This window comes from Rhinopithecus roxellana, chromosome 14, assembly GCF_007565055.1.
Source record: "Rhinopithecus roxellana isolate Shanxi Qingling chromosome 14, ASM756505v1, whole genome shotgun sequence".
In the NCBI taxonomy this organism is placed as follows: domain Eukaryota; kingdom Metazoa; phylum Chordata; class Mammalia; order Primates; family Cercopithecidae; genus Rhinopithecus; species Rhinopithecus roxellana.
Window position 1 is genome coordinate 99,021,370 of NC_044562.1, and position 26,461 is coordinate 99,047,830.

General features: G+C 36.9%; 1 protein-coding gene across 4 annotated transcripts in view; it reads right to left on the reverse strand.

The window, feature by feature from the left end:
- ERBB4 (erb-b2 receptor tyrosine kinase 4) overlaps positions 1-26,461 on the reverse strand; it is a 1,183,012-nt gene that overhangs the window by 331,424 nt on the left and 825,127 nt on the right. For all 4 annotated transcript variants that reach the window (XM_030916910.1, XM_030916912.1, XM_030916913.1 and 1 more), the window contains exons 6-9: positions 24,077-24,195; positions 21,236-21,377; positions 6,857-6,970; positions 5,373-5,499 (exon numbers count right to left, since the gene is read on the reverse strand). In XM_030916910.1, the coding sequence (XP_030772770.1) occupies positions 5,373-5,499; positions 6,857-6,970; positions 21,236-21,377; positions 24,077-24,195 (502 nt within the window). The remainder of the gene's footprint in view (positions 1-5,372; positions 5,500-6,856; positions 6,971-21,235; positions 21,378-24,076; positions 24,196-26,461) is intronic.

Genomic DNA, 26,461 nt, shown 5'->3' on the forward strand with positions numbered 1-26,461 from the left:
TTTCAAACTAAGAAGTGCAATCAATACACTGTAATGCTAGTTTAACATGGAGTGCTTTATACTAGGCTCAAATACTGGATATTGCTGAGGTTGGAGAAACACTAAAAATGTGTTTCCCTATAATTCACACATAAACTATTGATTAAAATTTTCTCAATGTCATATTAATATCTCACAAAAGCTTAAAGTCTCAATTAAATGTTCTAGCAAACTTTCTCTATTTACAAGCAAAGATATATGGAACAAATAACTATGCTTTCGATGAATATGAAGCCAAAAATGAAGTGTATCATGTAGGAAAACTCTTGCCTTCACTTTTTAATGTGCAAAGAATTTTGTATACAGAGGAAATATCAGCTCTGCAGTACAAGAATGAGCTTTCAACATTTGTTCTTTGATGAAAAGCAGTGTATAGAACAGCTCAGGTCATATAATCAAATATTCTGGCTTTATTGAGAAAGACTCAAAATTCAGGGCAAGCACACAATAATGGGGTCAGTCCAAACCTTTACTGAGAACACTCTATGTTACCGGGAATGAAATGAATTCTGGAATGTTAACATGAAGCCCAATGGACCACAGATATTTTATACAGTTAATTTTAGAGATTCAGGACTCTTGTAAAATAAGTTGACAGAATTCCACTCACTGACTTCAAAGTATGTCTTGGGAGTTGCATCCTGTAGCCACTCGAAATACACAGTACTTTAAAACAGTTAACTTTCCTAACTAAATTCAGAGCCATGCAAAAGAACGTTATGTCTACCCTGTCATTGTGTTTGGTGATCCAAAATAAAGCTCAGGAGAAAGAGAGAGAAACATATTTTCATTTCCACTGAAATCACTTTGTTTTATCATCAAGCTTATTATTTCTCTTCCACTGTCTATCACCATTGCAGTCTACCATGTAAACCCTTTCTTGCCAGTGTCTCATTGTGACACAGCATAAACATGCTTATTTGGTGAGTATTTTGTTACTCTAAGCACACTCTAAGCACTCTAATCCCCATCAACAGTGTAAAACATAACAAAACATGAAGGAAAAGTTTTCCTAATGATAACCCTAAGCACTAAGCTTTCCTGCAGTTCCTATCCTAAATAAGAAAATGAGTGCCTACTACTATTTCTGGCAATGGTACTATTGTACTATAAACTAAACTTGCCAATTAACTTTCTTGAGCCCAATTATATATTAAAATTTTAATTGATAAATTGCCAGTAAATATCTTGTATGGAGCAACTTATTTTTAAAAAGCATAACAACCTCATTAAATTGTTATTTTTGCATTTTATTAGTTAAAAAATCTCAGCTATTTTAATCAAACCATACGATCTTATTAAGAGCTAGTTAGTAAAATATTATGGGTAATGGAAATTAAGTGAGGTAAAACATTTCTTTAATTCATTGCAAGTTTTCTGCTTATAATACTCTGTATTGTTCACCTTTAAAATATCTCTGTTCTTACACACACAAACACACACACACAAATTACATTCATGACCGTACTTGTATCTACACATATATAACATGTCTAAGTCTACTGAATTAACTGTATAGCCATACTTTCCTCAGATGAAAGAGAAAGGCTTCAGAATATATGTTTCATGCTGGCATGACAGTGAGAATAAAGAATACATCATAATTCATTTATATGTTTGTCCTGGAAAATACCTTATAAATTATGCTTGAGACCCAATTATAATTATAATTTGAAATATTCCAGGTATAAGTGCTATCATTAAGGAAAAATATTCATCTGAACTAAGAATCATGACCCATCGTAAGGAAAATTTTGCCTTTATTTGGTTTCCAAAAGTCTATATAAGACTACAATCAAGTCTATAAAATTAACATTTGTTGCACAACATGTTGTGCTATAAATGAGACATAGACACTGCGATTTTTCTTTTGCACTGTCTTTTTCTCCTCCTGTTTTGTTTTTTATTGATTTTCATTTCTCTCTGTTCTCATTCTTCTCTCTCTCTCTCTCTCTCTCTCTCTCTCTCTCTCTCACTATCTTTCTCTCCTTCCCCACACTTCCAACCTTCTATTTGATACCATTTGTTAAGGTTTTACAATATGCCAGGCACTGGGCTGAGCAATTCAAAACAACTTTTGTTTTTAATCACCACAATAATCATAGGAAATAGGTATTTAATGTTAATCCATTTCTCAAGTTTTTTATTGGAGGAAACCTAGTGTTTGAGGTGAGAGAAAGCCACCCAACTCAACGCAAACCCTCCATGGTGGAGATACAAATCACATTCCAATCTGCTCTGGATCCAATTGTCCAAGAAGAAATCCCAACTCACATTTCCTAAGTTTATGCTTAAGACAAACTTGGTTTACTTTTCTAATTCTAATCCATGTAAGTTGATTTTCGATAAATAATTTTTCACCTGGATGAATGAGCAATATTTTTCTCCTTAGAAGTCTGGGTTAGTCTAACGTAGCATTCTTCCAATAAACTTGGAATTGCATGCTCCTTACTGCCTGATGCATTTTTATTCATTCGACTACCTGTTTCCATTTTTTATTACATTTATTTATTAAACATTCCTCCACTCTGGGCCAGAGGTAAATATATACATATATATATATGGCTACATATTATATATATAGTCAATTTATAACTAGTAGAAATCTAGAGTTTTAATAATTATGTTCTATGATGAACCAAGACTAAAATAATCTGAACCTTACTAGATAAAATATTTTTGAAACCTTCCTACCCATGTTTTATCTGTAAGAATTTTAGCCTTGGCAGGTCACTTTTGGTGGTCTGCAATCTTTCTACTGCCACAAAATTCTTGCAGTGTTTCTCAATGGGGGCAGCATCACACCACTAACAGGAAGTTGGCACATCTGTAGAGCTGTTTCAGTTGTAACAGAGACTGGGGGATCCTGTAGTTTACAGGGGTTATCACAAGGTTGTTAATTGTCTCTTAAATCAAAGGATTGTGTCGTGTTTTATACAACCTTAAAAATGTCCTACTAGACATTTAGGACCTCATATGTGCAAACTTCATGCTTGGTCATACTCTGGCCAGGTATAATTCCCTAGTCATGTTGCTCCAATTTCACTTGATCTTAGCCAAAACGTTGAGAAGCAATTTACTCCAATTTCAATGAAAGTCATTTCCCTCTTTCTTTTGTCATATGACAATGTGTCTGGCTAGTGGTTTTCTCTTCCAGTGGTCAGTTGTTCCTCTGCTTTTTATTTCCTGGTACTTCTTACACAAAAATGCCTTCTAATCTCATTTTTCACAAATTCAAACTTTTATATAATTGGAAACTGGGCATTCCCCTAACAATACTTATTTTATTGTACCTTACTTTTTTTTTGTATTTTTTAAAAATTACAACTAAAGAATTATAATAATTAAATATATATATATATATATTGAATATATATTCAATATATATATATATTGAAAAGTGGCAATTTTTAATATATAAAAGCGGAATGTTGGGCCCGATAAGGATAAAAACCACTTGTTTAATGCGATTCATGTGAATATGATTTCAAATCATTCCCCACAGTGAAAGGCTTGAGGCTAATGCATTTATTATTTCCAGGTGAAAGCAGGCAATGTGAGTCAAAGTGGCTCTATCTTCTTATTTCTCAGAAGACATTATCAGCATAATGTAATCTTACATTCATATGATATTTGGTTTTAAATATAGTCAAATTGTGGGTATATTGCTTTATTAAATGTCGTAGATGCATTAAACCATGAAGCAGCACCTAAATATTGTACCAGGTGTCCTATGCAATGGGGCAAGGAGGGTAAGACAGCAACGTAAATGGATTCGGAAGGCCAGTGCGGACTATGGTAAAGTTGATTAAGTGTGTCCCACCTCAAAATGACTAGTGCTACTGATGTGCTTTGGCTGTGTCCTCATCAAAATATCACATTGAATTGTAGCTCCTACAATTCCCACATGTTGTGGGAGGGACCCAGTGGGAGGTAACTGAATCATGGGGGTGGGTCTTTCCCGCGCTGTTCTCATGATAGTGAATAAGTCTCACGAGATCTGATGGTTTTCTACAGGGGAGCTCCCCTACACAAACCGTCTCTTGCCTGCCACTGTGTATGACATGCCTTTTTCCTCCTTTGCCTTCCATCATAATTGTGAGGCCTCCCCAGCCATGTGGGACTGTGAGTCCACCAAACCTCTTTTTTCTTTGTAAATTACCCAGTCTTGGGTGTGTCTTTATTAACAGTGTGATAACTGATTAATATGGCTACCTAGTTCCAACAAATTGTTGCCATGTAGGAATATGGGCTGAGAATAACCAAATCTATACATTTTAAAAGGTAAGAAAAAAAAAAATTCTTAAGACAGATACAACAACTATGGGGTGGCAACTACACACATACTATTATGCTATCTAACATGGGACCATATTAAAAGCTACCTATTAAAATAAACAAATATTTAGCAATAGTGCAAATAGTTGATTTGAATGAAAAGAAACACTTTGTTCTATTGTTCTTGCCATTCCTATTTGGACATATTTATTCATATTGTGTTAAATTAGTATGCTTTTAGAAATGATCTGATATATGTTCAGAGTAAGATTTTGAATTGAAACGTATGAGAGATATTCTTTATCTGTAGCCTGCAGCGCTAATATTTAGGGATTAAGTAGTAATATAGACAAACAGATAACATACAATGTTAAAATACTGACATTCAAAGAATACAAACACGTTTGTTTTCCAGTTAAAACCAGCAGGGGGTTCTGTAATGAAGGGGCCCAGATAAATCACGTTATCATTTTTATTAACAAAATGAAACTCATTTAGCAGCATATCTCACAGTGGTGCTAACTTCCCAACTTAAGGGAAAAAAGACAAAAATAATACATCAGGACAAAGAATTTCTGGAAGAAGCTCAGGGGAATTTCAACTTACTGATTAGTTTTATGTGAGACTTTTTAAAGGATATTAATTCATGTTTTCTCAACCTAATCAGTTAGAAGTTTGAATGAATTTTCCTCTAAACATATCTAAAAATAAGTCAAGCTTGTTGAAAACTTTGGATTTGAGGAGAATATCCTAAAACATAATTTAGTTTAAATACAAATTTATATTTTCAACCTTAAATAGTCACCAAACTAAAATTTGAGCACATTGCAAAACTGGTATTTTGGAATGTCACTATACTTTCATTATGCTATAATGTCATTATACTATATTATACTGTCATTGCTGGTGAAATCAGGCCCTTGCTTTTGTTTTGAGGAGCATTAATGAAAGGTGAAACTCTTCAGGTTCCTGAAGAATCAAATAAACAAAACTAAAGAATCTCTTAAGTTTCCTCTACATTTGTAAAATAGCTTGCACAAAAATGTAATACTGACCCGTGAATACCAGTGACTAGAAAGATCAAATTCCCATTGATCTTGGTACAGTTTATGAATTTGTCAATGTTACTGGAATCCACAGTTTGAGCTGACATCAATGATCCTGTGCCAATGCCATCACAAGCTGTAGAAACAAGACTCAGAGTTAGGGGACTGAGAAACTTATTTTTGGCCAATAAATCATTGCATCTTCATTATAAAATAGCAGAGTATTTTTAATTGCAACATATAAAAATATATTACAAATTTTGTTTTCTAAAAAGTAACATAATTATTCATTCATTCAACATTCACTACTGGTTCTGCTTTAAAAACTTGTCCCTGCATTAAAATCGAATGACCATGACTCATCATAGAAATTACATTTTATATCAAGACCCAGTATACACACACAACACATACATAAGTTTAACAGAAATTTTATCAATCAATACTCCTCCTAACAACATATAATTATCTATTTTCTACTTTATTTGAAAATATCATTTTTAATGATTTTGAAATGCTGGTAACTTTAGTAAAATAATTTCATGGCTTACATACTAATGCTCTACAACCTGCAATTTTAAAAACAGTGGTCTAATGGAGAATATATGTAAATAAAGAGTCTAATGATGTGAATTATAACCAAAATCAAGGGCCATTCAAATATTTATGCTTAAATTGAATGTGCTTTCTGAAGCTTCTAATTTAAACAACCAAACAAAACAATTTTTATGTGGGGGGGTACGTGGGGTGGTGTATAGAGAAATAGAGAGAGGGGATAAGGAAGAAAGAGAGAGGAAGAGAGAAAAGACCATCTAAAGTAAGTCTGGAGTTTGTCCTTTTCTAAGGCACTCCCTGATACCTTGAAAAGTTTAACAACATTCCTGAGATTTAGACTATATTTTCATCTGGCTTAATTTAGGTTTCATTCTGGTGAGGAATTAGACTACACACAGCTGGAAGAGATTCCGTCCTCCACTAGAATTCTATGGCATGAATTATCTGATATATTTACTTTAAACTTATGTTAAAGTTTCCTGTCATTTCATAGATCTCATCTTTCAAAATATATTTTTAAGATCTGGAGAGTAAATTTCAGGTCCCTATGCATCACTTTTTATGCTTAGCAGATAAATTTGTATACAGTGCCAAGCAACTAATATGTGTTGTGATGCCAACATAACCATGTGAACTCTTGTTTTTTTACAAAACTTTTAAGATTTCCTATTGACAGAATAACATGTAAGTGAGTTCCTATCAGTGTCACACCTGAATTTTTTTCTGGACCATTTTAGCAGATATAATTCAAACTCAATAATATACAGTGTTATAAAAGTTCATATTTTGAGTGACTGTCCAAAATTATGGAAAGCATGTGTGGGCAGGTTTTGGTTGTGAGAGTGGGTTTATATTAAAAAGTTGGTCCACTTAAAAGCGAATTAAAAACCTTGTTATATAGGCCCAGTTCTAACTAAATAATCTGAGCTACCACTCACCTTTTGGGCAAATGTCAGTGCAAGGTTTACACATTTTAATCCCATTTTCTTCTACTTCCATCTTGGAACTAGGGCAGGCACGCACACAAGAACTGGAATCTACCACAAAGTTATCTGTTTTTTTTTTTTTTAAAAAGAAAGAAAGAAAAAACAAAACAAACAAACAAAAAACAAAGGTCAAATAAGCATTAATGTTAACATTCAGCAAACAAGTTCAAAACAAGATATTTTATGGTTTGGAAATGATTAGCTTCATTGAGAGTGTTTATGTATCTTCCCCTTAAACAACTCTTTGTTTAAATATCTCAACCTGAAATCGTATTTCCAGTCAAATGCAATGTGTGTTAACAGCAACTAGTACTTGCTTGGTTACTGCTCCACATCCTGAATTGCCCCCAAGATAGACTAGATTTCTTTTATATACTTAGGAAACTACACGACATTTAGCTTGTGTGTTTCAATAGTTCCACTTCATTTCATGACATGATGCAAGTTTGAAGTCTAAAAATACTTCAAGTTCATGAAGCACAAATGAAGCTTAAGTTGAACTGCCTTGGATTAAGAGAGTACACTTCACATCCAGGAGAAAATGCTTAAAATGTGTTCTATTTTTCAATGGAGTGCCACAAAACCTTTCTCATATTTTTACACGAAGAAACAAAGTAAAATTGGAAAGGGTAGCACTTTGGAAAAGGCATATCAAATAGACAAGGAGCATTTTGTTACTCAATACTTGGATTAAGTGTCTAGGAGTCCAGTGACCTGGGATATGTCAGAACATCCCCTCCAAAATAAAGGACAAATTGTTGCATCTAAAGGCTCTCACAATAAATGGAAATACAATACCTGCTAGGCCACTCTGGTTTTAAAAGTAGCATCCTTCCATGCCTAGGAATATTGCTCTGGCACAATATGCAATGTTGTGGAATGCTTACAGCGTTGAGGGGTGCCCAAAGCAGAAAAGGCATATGATGTAGATCTAGGCTGTGGTACAAGCAGTTTTGCTACTTGGGACATAAAACACAAGAGGCTCTATATTGGAAGCATCTACAGTGGGAAAATATGCCATGTAGATTTATGGCAAATTTCATCAGAAAATCACAACAGAGACTTCTAGGTTTTCAGAGCTAAGTTATGCCACCTGTAGCATGGGATAGTATACCATTTAATAAACAGCTTTTGACATGCTTCTGAGTCCTGCTAGAGGTGGGTCTTGGGTCAGACCTTGTAGCCAGAATTGCCTATTATGAATAGGGTTTTGCTACAATGTCACAATGTCATCGTATTGGGCAGGTCCAATAGCAATCCATTGTAAAATTAAAGTAGGATATAAGCAGGGGCAGAAGCACAAGTAAACTGCGTAAGCAAATGGTTAAGACCCCCCAATGCCATCATCCACCACTGAGCTGGTCCCTCTCAGTCAGCTCATACCTATGGTTTGTGGGGGCTGAGAGAAGGCACTTAAGAAGAGCTAACAGAATAAGACACAAACTAGACTAGGTATATGGATACTAGCTGAAAATGGCAGCTTCTCTGTCTGCGGTCTAACCTATGAGTGGACTTGAAACACAGAGACAAGAGAAAATCTTACCAACAGGCATAATTTTAGGTAGCAAAACTGATTACTCATTTTGTATGACAAGAGAAGTTGCTTGACCTTAGAATATATATTAACTCATGAGCTTGTCCTGAGAGAAGAAATACTGGAAATTTGAGCAGAAAGAGAATCTGGGGCAAAGGGATATATGAGAATCCATGAGAGTGGGTACAAAGTATGGAAAAATTTGTATTCCAAGTTAACATCCACACGAAAACCTCCACCACAACAAAGAGGCACTTTGCTGACATGATATCAAAGTCCGATCTTGCTTTCTTCCCTTCTCCAAAAAGTGTTGATTTTGAGACTGCACCTTATCATAACCTAATTTCTATCTCAGGGGAACCCAACATGCAACAGATGCATACACGATATTAAATAGCCATTCTTTCTTCAAGGTCTGGTGATATGGTTTGGATCTGTGTCCCCATCCAAATCTCATGTCGAATTATAATCCCCAGTATTGGAGGTGGGACCTGGAGGGAGGTGATTGAATCATGGGGGCGGCTTCTCATGGTTTAACACCATCCTCCTTGGTGTTGTCGTGACAAGAGTGAGTTAGCACGAGATCTGGTTGTTAAAAAGTGTGTAACACTTCCTGCCCCTCTCTTCCTCCTGCTCCGGCCATGGAAGACGTACTTGCTTCCCCTTCACCTTCACTGTGATTCAAAGTTTCCTGAGCCCTCCCCAGGGTGTCCTGTACAGCTTGCAGAACCATGAACCAATTGTACCTCTTTTGTTTATCAATTACCCAGTCTCAGGTATTTTTCTTTTTCTTTTTTTATTATACTTTAAGTTCGAGGGTACATGTGCACAACGTGGAGGTTTGTTACATATGTATACATATGCCATGTTGGTGTGCTGCACCCATTAACTCGTCATTTACATTAGGTATATCTCCTAATGCTATCTCTCCCCCCTCCCTGCTCCCCACAATATGACCTGGTGTGTGATGTTCCTCTTCCTGTGTCAAAGTGATCTCATTGTTCAGTTCCCACCTATGAGTGAGAACACGCGACGTTTGCTTTTCTGTTCTTGTGATAGTTTGCTGAGAATGATGGTTTCCAGCTGCATCCATGTCCCTACAAAAGACATGAACTCATCCTTTTTTATGGCTGCATAGTATTCCATGGTGTATATGTGTCACATTTTCTTAATCCAGTCTGTCACTGATGGACATTCGGGTTGATTCCAAGTCTTTGCTATTGTGAATAGTGCCGCAATAAACATACGTGTGCATGTGTCTTTATAGCAGCATGACTTATAATCCTTTGGGTATATACCCAGTAATGGGATGGCTGGGTCAAATGGTATTTCTAGTTCTAGATCCTTGAGGAATCGCCACACTGTTTTCCACAATGGTTGAACTAGTTTACAGTCCCACCAACAGTGTAAAAGTGTTCCTATTTCTCCACATCCTCTCCAGCACCTGTTGTTTCCTGACTTTTTAATGACTGCCATTCTACCTGGTGTGAGATGGTATCTCATTGTGGTTTTGATTTGTAATGCTCTGATGGTGAGTGATGATGAACATTTTTTCATGTGTCTGTTGGCTGTATGAATGTCTTCTTTTGAAAAGTGTCTGTTCACATCCTTTGCCCACTTTTTCATGGGGTTGTCTGTTTTTTTTGGCTGTAAATTTGATTGAGTTCTTTATGGGTTCTGGATATTAGCCCTTTGTCAGATGAGTAGATTGCAAACATTTTCTTCCATTCTGTAGGTTGCCTGTTCACTCTGATGGTAGTTTCTTTTGCTGTGCAGAAGCTCTTTAGTTTAATTAGATCCCATTTGTCAATTTTGGCTTTTGTTGCCATTGCTTTTGGTGTTTTAGACATGAAGTCCTTGCCCATGTCTATGTCCTGAATGGTATTAGCTAGGTTTTCTTCTAGGGTTTTTATGGTTTTAGGTCTAACATTTAAATCTCTAGTCCATTCTGAATTAATTTTCATATAAGGAGTAAGGAAAGGATCCAGTTTCAGCTTTCTACTTATGGCTAGCCAATTTTCCCAGCACCATATATTAAATAGGGAATCCTTTCCCCATTTCCTGTTTTTGTCAGGTTTGTCAAAGATCAGATGGCTGTAGATGTGTGGTATTATTTCTGAGGGCTCTGTTCTTTTCCATTGGTCTCTATCTCTGTTTTGGTGCCAGTACCATGTTGTTTTGGTTACTGTAGCATTGTAGTATAGTTTGAAGTCAGGTAGCATGATACCTCCAGCTTTGTTCTTTTGGCTTAGGATTCTCTTGGCAATGTGGGCTCTTTTTTGGTTCCATATGAACTTTAAAGTAGTTTTTTCCAATTCTGTGAAGAAAGTCATTGGTAGCTTAATGGGGATGGCATTGAATCTATAAATTACCTTGGGCAGTATGGCCATTTTCATGATATTGATTCTTCCTATCTATGAGCATGGTATGTTCTTCCATTTGTTTGTGTCCTCTTTTATTTCACTGAGCAGTGGTTGGTAGTTCTCTTTGAAGAGGTCCTTTACATCCCTTGTAAGTTGGATTCCTAGGTATTTTATTCTCTTTGAAGCAGTTGTGAATGGGAATTCATTCACGATTTGGCTCTGTTTGTCTGTTACTGGTGTATAACAATGTGTGTGATTTTTGTACATTGATTTTGTATCCTGAGACTTTGCTGAAGTTGCTTTTCAGCTTAAGGAGATTTTGGGCTGAGACAATGGGGTTTTCTAAATATACAATCATGTCATCTGCAAACAGGGACAATTTGACTTCTTCTTTTCCTAACTGAATACACTTTATTTCTTTCTCTTGCCTGATTGCCCTAGCCAGAACTTCCAACACTATGTTGAATAGGAGTGGTGAGAGAAGGCATCCCTGTCTTGTGCCAGTTTTCAAAGGGAATGCTTCCAGTTTTTGCCCATTCAGTATGATATTGGCTGTGGGTTTGTCATAAATGGCTCTTATTATTTTGAGATACATTCCATCAATACCGAATTTATTGAGAGTTTTAAGCATAAAGGACTATTGAATTTCATCAAAGGCCTTTTCTGTATCTATTGAGATAATCATGTGGTTTTTGTCTTTGATTCTGTTTATATGCTGGATGACTTTTATTGATTTGCATATGTTGAACCAGCCTTGCATCCCAGGGATGAAGCCCACTTGATCATGGTGGATAAGCTTTTTGATGTGCTGCTGGATTTGGTTTGCCAGTATTTTATTGAGGATTTTTGCATCGATGTTCATCAGAGATATTGGTCTAAAATTTTCTTTTTTGTTGTGTCTCTGCCAGGCTTTGGTATCAGGATGATTTTGGCCTCGTAAAATGAGTTAGGGAGGATTCCCTCTTTTTCTATTGACTGGAGTAGTTTCAGAAGGAATGGTACCAGCTCCTCCTTGTACCTCTGGTAGAATTCGGCTATGAATCCATCTGGTTGGACTTGTTTTGGTTGGTAGGCTATTAATTATTGCCTCAATTCCAGAGCCTGCTATTGGTCTATTCAGGGATTCAACTTCTTCCTGGTTTAGTCTTGGGAGAGTGTAAGTGTCCAGGAAATTATCCATTTCTTCCAGGTTTTCTAGTTTATTTGCATAGAGGTGTTTATAGTACTCTCTGATGGTAGTTTGTATTTCTGTGGGGTTGGTGTTGATATCCCCTTTATCATTTTTTATTGCATCAATTTGATTCTTCTCTCTTTTCTTCTTTATTAGTCTTGCTAGTATTCTATCAATTTTGTTAATCTTTTCAAAAAACCAGCTCCTGGATTCATTGATTTTTTTGGAGGGTTTTTTGTGTCTCCATCTCCTTCAGTTCTGCTCTGATTTTAGTTATTTCTTGCCTTTTGTTAGCTTGTGAATGTGTTTGCTCTTGCTTCTCCAGTTCTTTTAATTGTGATGTTAGGGTGTCAATTTTAGATCTTTCCTGCTTTCTCTTGTGGGCATTTAGTGCTATAAATTTCCCTCTACACACTGCTTTCAATGTGTCCCAGAGATTCTGGTACATTGTGTCTTTGTTCTCATTGGTTTCAAAGAACATCTTTATTTCTGCCTTCATTTCATTATGTACCCAGTAGTCATTCAGGAGCAGGTTGTTCAGTTTCCATGTAGTTGAGTGGTTTTGATTGAGTTTCTTAGTCCTGAGTTCTAGTTTGATTGCACTGTGGTCTGAGAGACAGTTTGTTATAATTCCTGTTGTTTTACCTTTGCTGAGGAGTGCTTTACTTCCAAGTATGTGGTCAATTTTGGAATAAGTGTGATGTGGTGCTGAGAAGAAGGTATATTCTATTGATTTGGGGTGGAGAGTTCTGGAGATGTCTATTAGGTCTAATTGGTGCAGAGATGAGTTCAATTCCTGGATATCCTTGCTAACTTTCTGTCTCGTTGATCTGTCTAATGTTGACAGTGGGGTGTTAAAGTCTCCCATTATTATCGTATGAGAATCTAAGTCTCTTTGTAAGTCTCTAAGGACTTGCTTTATGAATCTGGGTGCTCCTGTATTGGGTGCATATATATTTAGGATAGTTAGCTCTTCCTGATGAATTGATCCCTTTACCATTATGTAACGGCCTTCTTTGTCTCTTTTGATCTTTGATGGTTTAAAGTCTGTGTTATCAGAGACTAGGATTGCAACCCCTACTTTTTTTTTTGTTTTGCATTTGCTTGGTAGATCTTCCTCCATCCCTTTATTTTGAGCCTATGTGTGTCTCTGCATGTGAGATGGGTCTCCTGAGTACAGCAAACTGATGAGTCTTGACTCTTTATCCAATTTGACAGTCTATGTCTTTTAATTGGACTCTTTAGTCCACTTACACTTAAGGTTAATATTGTTATGTGTGAACTTGATCCTGTCATTATGATATCAGCTGGTTATTTTGCTCATTAGTTGGTACAGTTTCTTCCTAGCACTGATGGTCTTTACAATTTGGCATGTTTTTGCAGTGGCTGGTACTGGTTGTTCCTTTCCATGTTTAGTGCTTCCTTCAGGATCTCTTGTAGGGCAGGCCTGGTGGTGTCAAAATCTCTAAGCATTTGCTTGTCTGTAAAGGATTTTATTTCTCCTTCACTTATGAAACTTGATTTGGCTGGATATGAAATTCTGAGTTGAAAATTCTTTTCTTTAAGAATGTTGAATATTGGCCCCCACTCTCTTCTAGCTTATAGTGCTTCTGCCAAGAGATCTGCTGTTAGTCTGATGGGCTTCCCTTTGTGGGTAACCCGATCTTTCTCTCTGGAGTTGCTCCTCTCGAGGAGTATCTTTGTGGCATTCTCTGTATTTCCTGAATTTGAATGTTGGCCTGCCTTACTAGGTTGGGGAAGTTCTCCTGGATGATATCCTGCAGAGTGTTTTCCAATTTGGTTCCATTTTCCCCATCACTTTCAGGCACATCAATCAGTTGTAGATATGGTCTTTTCACATAATCCCATATTTCTTGGAGGCTTTGTTCATTTCTTTTTACTCTTTTTTTCTCTACACTTCTCTTCTTGCTTCATTTCATTCATTTTATCTTCAATCACTGATACTCTTTCTTCCAGTTGATCAAGTCGGTTACTGAAGAAGCTTGTGCATTTGTCAGTAGTTCTTGTGTCATGGTTTTCATTTCTATCAGTTTGTTTACGATATTCTCTGCATTGATTATTCTAGTTATCCATTCTTCCATTCTTTTTTCAAGGTTTTTAGTTTCTTTGCACTGGGTATGTAGTTCCTCCTTTAGCTCTGAGAAGTTTGATCGACTGAAGCCTTCTTCTCTCAACTTGTCAAAGTCATTCTCCGTCCAGCTTTGTTCCATTGCTGGCGATGAGCTGCATTTCTTTGGAGGAGGAGATGTGCTCTGATTTTTTGAATTTCCAGTTTTTCTGCACTGCTTTTTCTCCATCTTTGTGGTTTTATCTGCCTTTGGTCTTTGATGCTGGTGATGTACTGATGTGGTTTTGGTGTGGGTGTCCTTTCTGTTGGTTAGTTTTCCTTCTAACAGTCAGGACCCTCAGCTGTAGGTCTGTTGGAGTTTGCTTGAGGTCCACTCAGGACCCTGTTTGCCTGGGTATCAGCAGCGGAGGTTGCAGAAGATATAACATTGCTGAACAGTGAGTGTTGCTGTCTGATTCTTGCTCTGGAAGCTTCATCTCAGAGGTGTACCCAGCCATGTGAGGTGTGAGGTGTTAGTCTGCACCTAGTGGGGGATGTCTCCCAGTGTTAGGCTACTCAGGGGTCAGGGACCCACTTAAGCAGGCAGTCGGTCCGTTCTCAGATCTCAACCACCATGCTGGGAGAACCACTGCTCTCTTCAAAGCTGTCAGACAGGGACATTTACATCTGCAGAGGTTTCTGCTGCTTTTTGTTTAGCTATGCTATGTTCCCAGAGGTGGAGTCTACAGAGGCAGGCAGGCCTCCTTGAGCTGTGGTGGGCTCCAACCAATTCGAGCTTCCGGGTGGCTTTGTTTACCTACTTAAGCCTCAGCAATGGTGGGCGCCCCTCCCCCAGCCTTGCTGCCGCCTTGCAGTTAGATCTCAGACTGCTGTGCTAGCAATGAGGGAGGCTATGGTACCCTCTGGGCCAGGTGTGGGATACAATCTCCTGGTGTGCTCTTTGCTAAGACCCTTGGTAAAGCACAGTATTAGGGTGGGAGTTACCCGATTTTCCAGGAGTTGTGTGTCTCAGTTTCCCTTGACTAGGAAAAGGAATTCCCTTCCCCCTTGTGCCTCCCAGGTGAGGTGATGCCTCGCCCTGCTTCAGCTCTCGCTGGTTGGGCTGCACCCGCTGACCAGCACCGACTGTCTGATATGCCCCAGTGAGACGAACCCGGTACCTCAGTTGAAAATGCAGAAATCACCCATCTTCTGTGTCACTCAGGCTGGGAACTGGAGGCTGGAGCTGTTCCTATTTGGCCATCTTGGGCACCCCCCAGGTATTTCTTTATAGCAGCGTAAGAACCAACTAATACATCTTGGGAAATACACTATAATGAAACACTTTCACATTTCTGCCGAATGGAATGAGCAAGTAGTATAATTAGCCTTATATCAGTTAGATTCAAGTTTTGCAGCCAAATGAGTTTCAGAAAATGTATGTTTGGAGTTTTTAAATTTCAGAAATCTGGATTAGGAAATGTAGGCCTGCATTTAGAAGCTTAATGTCCTTGTTTTCCCGAGAAAGCTTCGATTTGGCAAACCAAGCCATGTAAGCCAGGCCCATCACAGATACAAATTTTTTCATTGACAAATACTGAAGTGCTTTAAATTAGCCTGTAGTTTGAAATACATAAACTAATTTAAGAAAGGAAAACTGCAAGTTACCACATTTAAAGTAAACAAGTCATATAATTTCACACAATAGGTCTTCATGTTTAGCCACTTGCTACAGTTTGGAGTTGACAGCTTTCAGGTGAGCCACTATAAAGGCTGTAGTAAAGAAAAGGGGAATTCTCGAGTTCAAATTTACCTGGTACTTCTGCTCTCGCCCAACCCTTGGGCTTCAACCTAAGGACTTGAATAAAAGGGAAAGCACCAAAAAAAAACTCCAAGAAAGCATAGTTTTGACTGTCTTTGGGAAAGGCATCCTAATTTGAAGGTAGTAGATTAGGTAGTAATATAATACATGTCTAAGAAAAGGGAAAATATCATTTAGCCCCATCCTACAATACTGCCAAGCCCTCAGTTTTCTAAGGATGGTAAATGGTGACATATAGGGTGACTTTAGATAAGAGGTTATTAGATGAAAAGGACTGGTGTGAATATTAAAATATTTAAAATGCAAAATCTTTGCTGTCTTGGCATTAGTGTGTCTGTAACTTTAAAATGCTAATTAAGAGACATATTAAACACATATATATTTATGTACATACATAAAGAAGTCAAAGTACAATTTTTATTTTAATGGATATGAATATGTTACATAACAATGACTAGACTTGTGTTTTCAAAGCCTTTTTAAATAATATACCCCTTTCGGCCTGGCACGGTGGCTCATGCCTGCAATCCCAGAACTTTGTGAGACCGAGGCAGGTGGATTACCTGAGATCGGGAGTTCAAGACAGCCTGGTCAACATGGTGAAACCCAGACTCTACTAAAAATACAAAAATTAGCTGGGCATGGTGGCAGTGCCTATAATTCCAGCAACTCAGGAGGCTGAGGCAGGGGAATCGTTTGAACCTGGGAGACGGAGGTTGCAGTGAGTGGAGATTGTGCCATTCCACTCCAGCCTGGGTGACAGAACGAGACTCTGTCTCCAAAAAAATAAAAAATCTACTCTTCTCATCCTTATATCCTATCTCTTTAATTGTTATAATGGCTCTGGAAAGAAAGGAGGGAAGATATATATATTTATATATATATAAATATATATTTACATATATATAGAGAGAAACAGAGTTTCACTCTTTTTGCCCAGGCTGGAGTGCAATTGCATGATCTCGGCTCACTGCAACCTCTGCCTCCCGGGTACAAGCATTCTCCTACCTCAGCCTCCCAAATAGCTGGGATTACAAGTGTGTGCCACCACGACCAGCTAATTTTTGTATTTTTAGTGGAGATGGGATTTCACTATGTTGGCCAGGCTGGTCTCAAACTCCTGACCTCACATGATCTGTCTGCCTCGGCCTTCCAAAGTGCTGGGATTACAGGCATAAGCCACCTCTCCTGGCCAGAAGATGTAATTTTTATAACCAACATCTTAAAGAAGAGGAAATAGAGAACTAAAGGTTTTATTTAAAAATCACATGACTAATAAGGGAACAAAGCCACAATCCATAGCCACTCTAATCCCATGTTCCTTATACAGATTGAGTATACTTTATTCAAAATGCTTGGGACCAGATGTGTTTCAGATTTCAGAATGTTTTGGATTTTGTAATATTTGCACAAACATAATGAAATACCTTGCAGATAAACCCCAAGTCTAAAAACAATATTCAGTTTTTATGATTCCATATATCTTATACACATGACCTGAGGTAATTTTATACAATATTTTAAGTAATTTTTGGTGTGAAACACAGTTTGTGTACATTAAACCATCAGAAACAAAGGCGTCACTATCTCAGTCACCCACATAGACAATCTGTGGTTGTTTGTCATTCATAACACCAAATTTATATACTACTGACAAGCAATCATATTCTTACACTTATTCACATATAAATACACAAAAGTGAAAAAAATGGATGTATCACTAACACAGTGAAAAGATAATGTGTTCGGAATAACTAGGTATCACAGTAGAATCACTAGAATACCTGTATCAGCTGTGAACCAACAGCAACAACAAGTAATGCAGGCTTTTAGTGTCCACCTATGATGCTGTGTTTTGATTAAAAAGTTACGATACACTATTTTTTCTTAGGTAAAAAGAAACAGCGGAAACAGCTGAGAAATCAGGGAATGGGTCCTACAGGGATAAGGGGGCTTTCTGCTGGATGGCTTTTTAAAATGTTTCCTCCAGGGTCATCTGCCCATTAACAGTGAATTTTGTCTAGAAGTCTCTTTTTGATTTTATAAACTCCCATGATTTCTTGTTCTGTTATGAATGCACCATGCTCTAGTCCTTCAACAAGCCCATAACACATTTTCATCATGTCATCTGTAGGTACTTTTTGTGCAATGTTGAAAACATTTTCATTGTCACTATTACCACAATCGCTTTGATTCAGAGTGACTTCTGCAATTTCACCATCAGTCAATGAAGGAACAACTTGTTATCAATGTTAAAAACTTCTGTGATAACCACTTCTTCCAGTTTACTGACAAACTCTGAGGGCATATTTTTTTCTCACTTGACATAGGGAATCTTTCCAAGTAACCTCCTTTTTACTGAATATAGTAATAAGTCAGAGGTTGTACCAGGCATGCAAAACTGTGTCTTTAGTTACTGTGTTCCAAGTATTGACAACAGCATATAGAGGATCGTTCATGCTAAGCTCCCTTTGAAAACCTTCCCACACCCAGGCCTCTGTTCACTGCTGCTAGCATGCTGTTCAAGAAAGTGTTTTTGGCCAGATGGGGTGGGTCACGTCTGTAATGCCAGCACTTTGGGAGGCCAAGGTGGGTGAATCACAAGATCAGGAGATCGAGACCATCCTGGCTACCACAGTGAAATCCGGTCTCTACTAAAACTACAAAAAATTAGCCAGGCATGGTGGCACATGCCTGTAGTCCCAGCTACTCAGGAGGCTGAGGCAGGAGAATCGCTTGAACCTGGGAGGCGGAACTTGCAGTGAGCTGAGATCATGCTACTGCATTCTAGCCTGGGTGACAGAGTGAGATTCCATCTCAAAAAAATAAATAAATAAAAAATTAAAAAAGGGTTTTTGTATTTACTTTTCATTGCTCTAAGGATAGTCTGTTTACATGGCTGAATTAATGAACTCACATTTAGGGGAAAGTACATGGCATAAACATTATTTTTGATGAGAATTTCAGCTGCAGGATGAGTAGAACAGTTGTCAAGGAAAAACAAAATCTTGCAGTCAATATCCAGTTCAGCTTCCCAGCAGTGAGCAGGAGGTACTAGCATAGAATGTTTGGGTGAAGCCAATAAGAAAAGCTGTTCCTGGTAACCCATGCATTTTTTAGTAGCATAATAATTGGTAAGAAATTCACTCCTTGGAAACAGTGAGGACGCAAGCTTTTTGCCTATCACAGCAGGTTTGCATTTATGCGTGCCTGCTGCATTAGCACATTCCAGCACAGTTATTCTGTCTTTGGCATCCTTCATTCCTGCAGAGACTGTCTAGTGAACTGTGGTCAATATCTTTCTGGAGGAACAATGCCAAAACAGTGATGTTTCATCAGCATCACAGAATTGTCCTGGTGTCAGATTTTTATCAGTGATGACCTTGACAGACTCGATGAATTTCTCCACTGCTTTGTGACCAGCAGATGTTTTGTCACCACAAATCTCTAAAGATTTAATGCCATGTCTTTTCTTAAATTTCTGTGTCCAGCCTGTTGAATATTTACAGTTCTCTTCAACTTTCAGTTCACTGTGCTAGATCTTTGCTTGTTTCATGATCAGTATACCATTATGTGGCATATGTTCATCTACATGTTGACAAATCCACTCTTTCCGTACCTAAGCAAGATCTTCATCATTAGCTTTATTCAGTGCTATTCTATTTTTCATTAACTTCCATTAGTCATTTTCAGGATAGAACAGTTTATCCTTATTTTTCTTCAGATCACATAAGGTGTTCATACCAACACTGTACTCTTCTCTTCTATGTTGCATATGTACACTATTCTTCCTTTTCTCCAAAAGCTTGACTTTCTGTGCTATAGATAAGCATAAATGTTTCCTCTTATTCTTACCACTCTTATTACCCAGAGGGATAGCTGCAGGCCTTTTTGACATTTCCAACAATATTTCAACACCACAAAATGGCATTTTGGAAAACCTGCCATTGGTATGTCTGGCCTGCACACGTGCCATTTTATTACCCTTTGTGAGTGTGCATCCCTGGGGAAATCTGGGTATGCATGGAAAAGATGTACCACAGTTAAAAGGGGCTCTGTGTGTGTGTGTGTGTTTCCCCCTTGGGAACACTAAATAAACTGCGTTGTGTGCATTTTGACTGTGACCCATTGCATGAGGTCAGGTGTGAAATTTTCCATTTGTGACATCATGGCAGCACTCTAAAAGTTTCAAAGTTTGGAGCATTTCAGATTTTGAATTTTTGTATTATGGATGCTCAGCTGGTACTTCCTACTGTATCACATACACAGAGTGAAGTAAGTCACATTGTATGTATAGAATAGACTATAAAGAATTATTTTAAATGAGTATATGGACATACATAGTGATTTTTTTTCCGCCTTTCCAATAGGAAATGTCCCATTGGTTACTCAAAGCAAAAAAAAAAAAAAAAAAAAAAAAAAAAAAAAAAGACTCAAGTAAATGTCAATATATTATCCTTAACACCTGATGAAAGTTAAGTCTGTCATTTCGAATCCTCAGGATGTTATCAATTTGTTTAAGATCCTTTAACATACCCTTTATATATGTGTGTGTGTGTGTGTTTTGCTTAAGGCTAATTTGCTATTAAACATATATATATATATATATATATATACATTTTGTTTAAGGTTAACTTGATATTAAAAATAAAATGCTAAGTATTCTAGTTACAAATAAGGACTCAGAAATAATTTTAGGTAAAAATCCATTGTTATTAGAAGCAGATCCTATTCAATACACAGCTTGCTGCCACTTAACTAATTACTTTTTTGGAGAAACAGTATGATAGGCAAAAATATTGTGGTATAGTCAAAACAGTAAGAGGTTTTGTTTGTTTGTTTATTTTTTTGTTTGTTTTTGAGAAGAAGTCTCGCTCTGTCACCTAGGCTGGAGTGCAGTGGCACTGTCTCGGCTCACTGCAACCTCCACCTCCTAGGTTCAAACAATTCTCCTGTCTCAGCCTGCAGAGTAGCTGGAACTACAGGCACCCATCCCCATGCTTGGTTAATTTTTGCATTTTTAGTAGAGACAGGGTTTCACCGTATTGGTCAGGCTGGTCTCGAACTCCTGACCTCAGGTGACTCACCTGCCTCAGCCTCCCAAAGTGCTGGGATTACAGGTGTGAGTCACTGCACCCTGCCACAGTAAGAGTTTTATAACCTCAAACATGTCATTCCTTTGCTATGAAACTTTACACCAATAACTTTAAATTTTGGGTTAATTTCTTTATTTATAAAATGGGGACAATAGTACCTATGCCCAAAGTACTTATAATATTCTTACAAGTTTCAAATTAAACTAAACTTACATAAAATTCCTTTGATTTAAAATAATGACCCAATTAATTTGGTTATTCTTATTCTGTTACTTACGTGGACATTTCTTGACACAGAATGCTCCATATGTGTACTTTGCATTGAAATTGTGCTCCAGTTGAAAAGTGGTTGGATTGTAGACAAAGGTTTGGGGACACTGAGTAACACACGCTCCACTGTCATTGAAATTCATGCAGGCCTGCAACACAGCAAATATTACTTTCATTTACAAATAAACTTCATAATACTTGTTAATGAAACACTGCCAAAACATGAGAAGGTTGTTTTCTATAATAATTCCACAAATACTACAAAATTTGATAATTTAAGAGTCATATGTGTTTCTAAAATTTCATAAAACTCTTTTTTCCAGTGTCAGTAAATAGGCCATTTATGGCTACTGAAGCTTAAAATGCTTAGCATGTACGCAGTAATTTCTAAATTGAGAATTGGTTTAAAGTTAGCTAATAGTGAAAAATTATTTCAGTTCACACTTATTCAAAGCATTTATATTTAGTCTTAAAGTATAGCACTGACAACCAAATCTCTAATTCTACAGGCTAGATGTTCACTTGAGCTGGTATTTTAAAGAGTTCCATGTCCCAAGTGACATGTAAAGTGCAATTATCACCATTGTCCTGTAAAAAAATATTGTGATGCTGATTTATATTGGACTTAAAGAAAAGACTCTGGTTGGTGACTAGACAAATACAAATACAGTGTATGTAATGCCAAAATATAAAGAGGTAATTAGCTATAGTCAACCTGTAATTAAATAACATGATGTCATTTCTAGTATGGCTTTTTTCCTAATGCCACTCCATTTAGTAAAAGCCACCATGTAGAAGACAGTTCATTTCTGCTGACTCATATATTTATATTAATAATTTATTAATATTTGCAAATTCATTTGGGAAGAATTAAAAACCATTTTATCACCTGAGAGGTGGGTATTTGATATAAAAACAGAATATAGATATAAGTACATATAAATATGTGATTAACAAAATTGTGGACGAGCCAATTCTTTTAATTGAGAAATTAAGCCTTTTTAGGCATAATTTAGGCCTTGGAAAGCAAGCTAATATGAACTCAAGCTATGATTTACATTTAATCATAAATAGTACATATGGTTATTAATAAGCATTAATTTATTCTGTTTCCTCAAAACATTTGCTTCATCAATTGTTGTTTTAGCAAGCACTTTATCATAAACATGACAATCCCCTGATGATGGTCTACTAGATGCATAATCAGAACAAGACTTACTGATGATACATTATTCACTAAGATGACACATTCTAGGAAGAATCTATTAAAAACCAATCTAGAAAACTTAGTAAGTTTTAATTTATGGCTATAAAACTTCATGTGTCCTTATAATTGCTTTACTAACATATTTTATGCAATGTTGTACACAGATTGCTTGGGAACAAAGGAATATAAGCCAGAGGAATAAAACAAATTTAGCTTTGCAACAGCATACAAAACAATGTAACTTATACCAAGGCCTTAGTCTGGCATTCTTGAACATTCTGTACCAAAAGCCAAAGTGGAATCACTGGACCATTCCATAAAAGTAATGAAATGATAATTTGAAGCTCACTCAGCACTGAGCTTATCATGATAATGGAACCATGAAAAAAATTGCAGTGCAAAACTTCTAAGTGAGAGTTTTTGCTATTTGCTGTTTATTTGTTGTTATTGTTTTGGAATTGTTAATGAACCACCTGCAGTGTTCAATGTCTTCAGAATCAAGCTTCCATCCTATGTCTGATGAAAGACAGAGGAGGGTTCTCAGTTCAAGACCTGCTGAGTATCTTCTTTAAATTTGTAACATTTTTATTTCCTTTTCTTCTTCCTCCCTATCCACTTCTGCAATACATATTTTTGTTTCACTATAGGATGAGTGTAGAAGATTATATTCCTTATGATATTAAGAAAATTAAGAAATTACTGTCTACATCATAAGAGCTTTAATATATAGTTTGCTCATTGCTGGAATTAAGTGTCTTTCTTTTTTTTTTTTTGAGACAGAGTCTGGCTCTGTCGCCCAGGCTGGAGTGCAGTGGCTGGGTCTCAGCTCACTGCAAGCTCCACCTCCTGGGTTCCCACCATTCTCTTGCCTCAGCCTCCCGAGTAGCTGGGACTACAGGCGCCCGCCACCTTGCCCGGCTAGTTTTTTGTATTTTTTTTTTTAAAAAAGCTCAATTCTACTACATATGTTTGTTTGCTGGATATTTGAGAGAAAAAAATTTCTGTGTTCATTTTCAACTATATAAACATTTGTGTGTTTTTATAATTTTTAGCTTTAAAATTAAGCTGGTGTTCTGGGTATATGAAATTGAGTTAAATACAACTCAGAATTGCTGAAATGTATGTCAAAGACAAAGAGTACTGTGTCAGGAATATTATATCAAAATATAATTAAAAACTGTCCCTAACAAACTATTTGTACATCTTAAACTTTTAAAATAATATTACCTTTAAAAATATAAACTAGAAAATACTGAAACTCATAAATATATCTTCTATAATCTTGAAATTTATATTCAAGAAATAAAATGCAATTGCTCCCACTCACAGAACTCAATGATGCAACCACATAAACAGGTAATCACTGCATTACTGGGAAAGGATGCTATTAGATTATAGAAAGATATCTCAATATGTTTTCCAATGAATCTCGTTTGTAATATAAATTATATCAGAAAGATACAATTCATTTAGCAGAAGAGAACAATTCTAGTTAATCAATAGCCAACCTAGTGAGGGAATGACTTCGAGGAGGGCAGAGCATTTTTCTTAATCCTAAAGTGGCTAAAGTTGATCTTACTGTAATAAAACAAAGATTCAAAAGGAAATCAGGATAATAAAAGAGAGAAACTGAAGACATACAAAGCAGTCTGTGTCCTTAGGTCCTGAGCAGCCTCCAGCACATTCTCGATGGCAGCAGTCACTGACGTAAGGCCCGTAGCATCTGCCGTCACATTGTTCTGCACACACCGTCCTTGTCACTGCAGAAGACAGAGATAGGACCATGATCAAAGTCTGCCACCAAGAGAAACTCATGAGCTGAGTTCTGGAGTGATAATTTCTCACCCTATCTTTGACTCAGTTCAACAAACATTTAATGAATGAGGTTTGCAACTAGATCAAAATTGTTATACAAAAATCTCCAAAATTAATATATAATTATTTCATTTTTATATTCTTTCTTGTTTCAGCAAATAATTACAATGCTTTATGATGATTATACCATTTAACAAGAAAGAATCCAATTTGAAGCCAGGCACAGTGGAGTGTGCCTGTAATCCCAACTACTTGAGAGGCTGAGCAGGAAGATTGCTTGAGGCCAGTAGTTCAAGGATGCAGTGGGCTATGACTGCATTGTGAATAGTCACTGCACTCCAGGTTGGGCAGCACAGTAGGTCTCTGTCTCTAAAATTAAAAATAAAGGAACATTGATATAACTAAATGAGACATTTGACAGGCGAGGAAAGGTGAAGTCAATTCATACAATGTGTATAGTAAGGTCCTAACAGAAGGTGGCCCCAGAAATGGGTCTAAGACTTTTAGTGGTCAATGCAGAAAGGCATACATAAATGTTTAGTTAATTCACATAGTATTTTACATGAGGAAAGAAAGAAAAAGGAAGGAAGGAAGGAAGGAAGGAAGGAAGGAAGGAAGGAAGGAAGGAAGGAAGGAAGGAAGGAAGGAAGGAAGGAGGGAAGGAAAGGGAAGGGAAAGGAGGAAGGAAAGAAAGAAGGAAGGAAAGAAAGCCATTCATAGTAAACACAACAAAAAGTATCATTGATCTTTCTTATAACATACTTCAATCCAAGCTGACAGCATCATATCAAGGTATACTTTACTAAAAGCAATGCTAAAGGTTATCCATCAACATTATAGTAATAAGAGACACAATTCTGCTTCTCTCACTTATTCCAAAAATATTTTTAGAGTATTTAAGGTATGAATTTTACAGGATATGTATAGTATATCACTTCATGGTTTCTGTATTTCCACTTCAGCCTTGTTTCTTCCTACATTTTTAAACAGCTCTCCTAAGCTTTCTTTGTTGCTACCTTATCAAGACTCTGCCTCATAAACATTAGCATTCCCCAGACTTGTTCTTGACAATTTTGGGGGCCTACGGGCTCATTCCTGTATAAAAGTCATTCATCTTCTACTTAGCATACTATCTATCAGTAACTGACTTTCAGATCTAGAATTGAGTTCTCTATGGAGCTACAGCATCCATTTCCAGCCGTCTGCAGAAGTCCCCATTTTGATAGCAAGGTATACAAAACAGAACATAACTCTTCTTCCCACACCCACTACTGAGTATACTTCTCTTTTACATTCCCTTATCTTAATTAATGGAAGCACCATATATCCAGTAGCTCGCTAGCAATTTGCAAAGCATTTTCTGTCTCCCATCCTCTTATCATCACTTCTCATACCTAATAAAATTGCCAAGTATTAGGAATTGTTTTCTAAATATTCCTCAGTATTTTCCCTCCTCTCTATTCCAATGTTATTCAAAAGCCTATCTCAAATGATTACATAGTGTTCTAAAAGTTTTCTCAGATCCCATCTTTTCCTTCCAGTTAATCCTCCACAATGCCCTAAAAGTAATGGCTTGAACCTGTAAGTCAACATCTATAAATCAGTGTTAATTCACAGTGTGAAACTTATGACCATCCCTGTACCAAAGGATTAAACCTTAAGCAAGGGACAAAAGCCCTCCTTAAGTTGACCATATCTCTGCCCTTCCAGGAATCACATTACTCTGTTTCTCACGCACAGCCAGATAGAAATACCACTTGCAATTCAGTTGTGATTCTCATTGCTTCTTCACAAGGCGTTTCTCCATGTTAAAACCCTTTCCTAGCCTCTCAGCCTAGGAAATACTTGCTCTGAAACCTTTCCAGACACAGCTCCAAGCTGAGTTATTTTCTCACTCTTGCTTCTGAACAAGCAAGAAGATAAAGTCAGTGCAGCAGTCTATGTAGTCTGAAGATCTAGGCTCAAATCCAAAATATATCCATGTGATATGGGCAAGTTATTTAACCATTCTGTATTTTACTTCACCGTTTTAAAAGACAGAGTTAGTACCCATCTAATAGGATTGAAGATAAATACACAGGTATAAAGTGCTTTACATGGTCCCTATAAACAGTGTTCATCAACCTAGACATTTTTACTGCACTTATACATTGTATTTTTTTTCATATTTGCTTCCACCTTACCCCTACTAACCTATGGGTTTATTGAAGT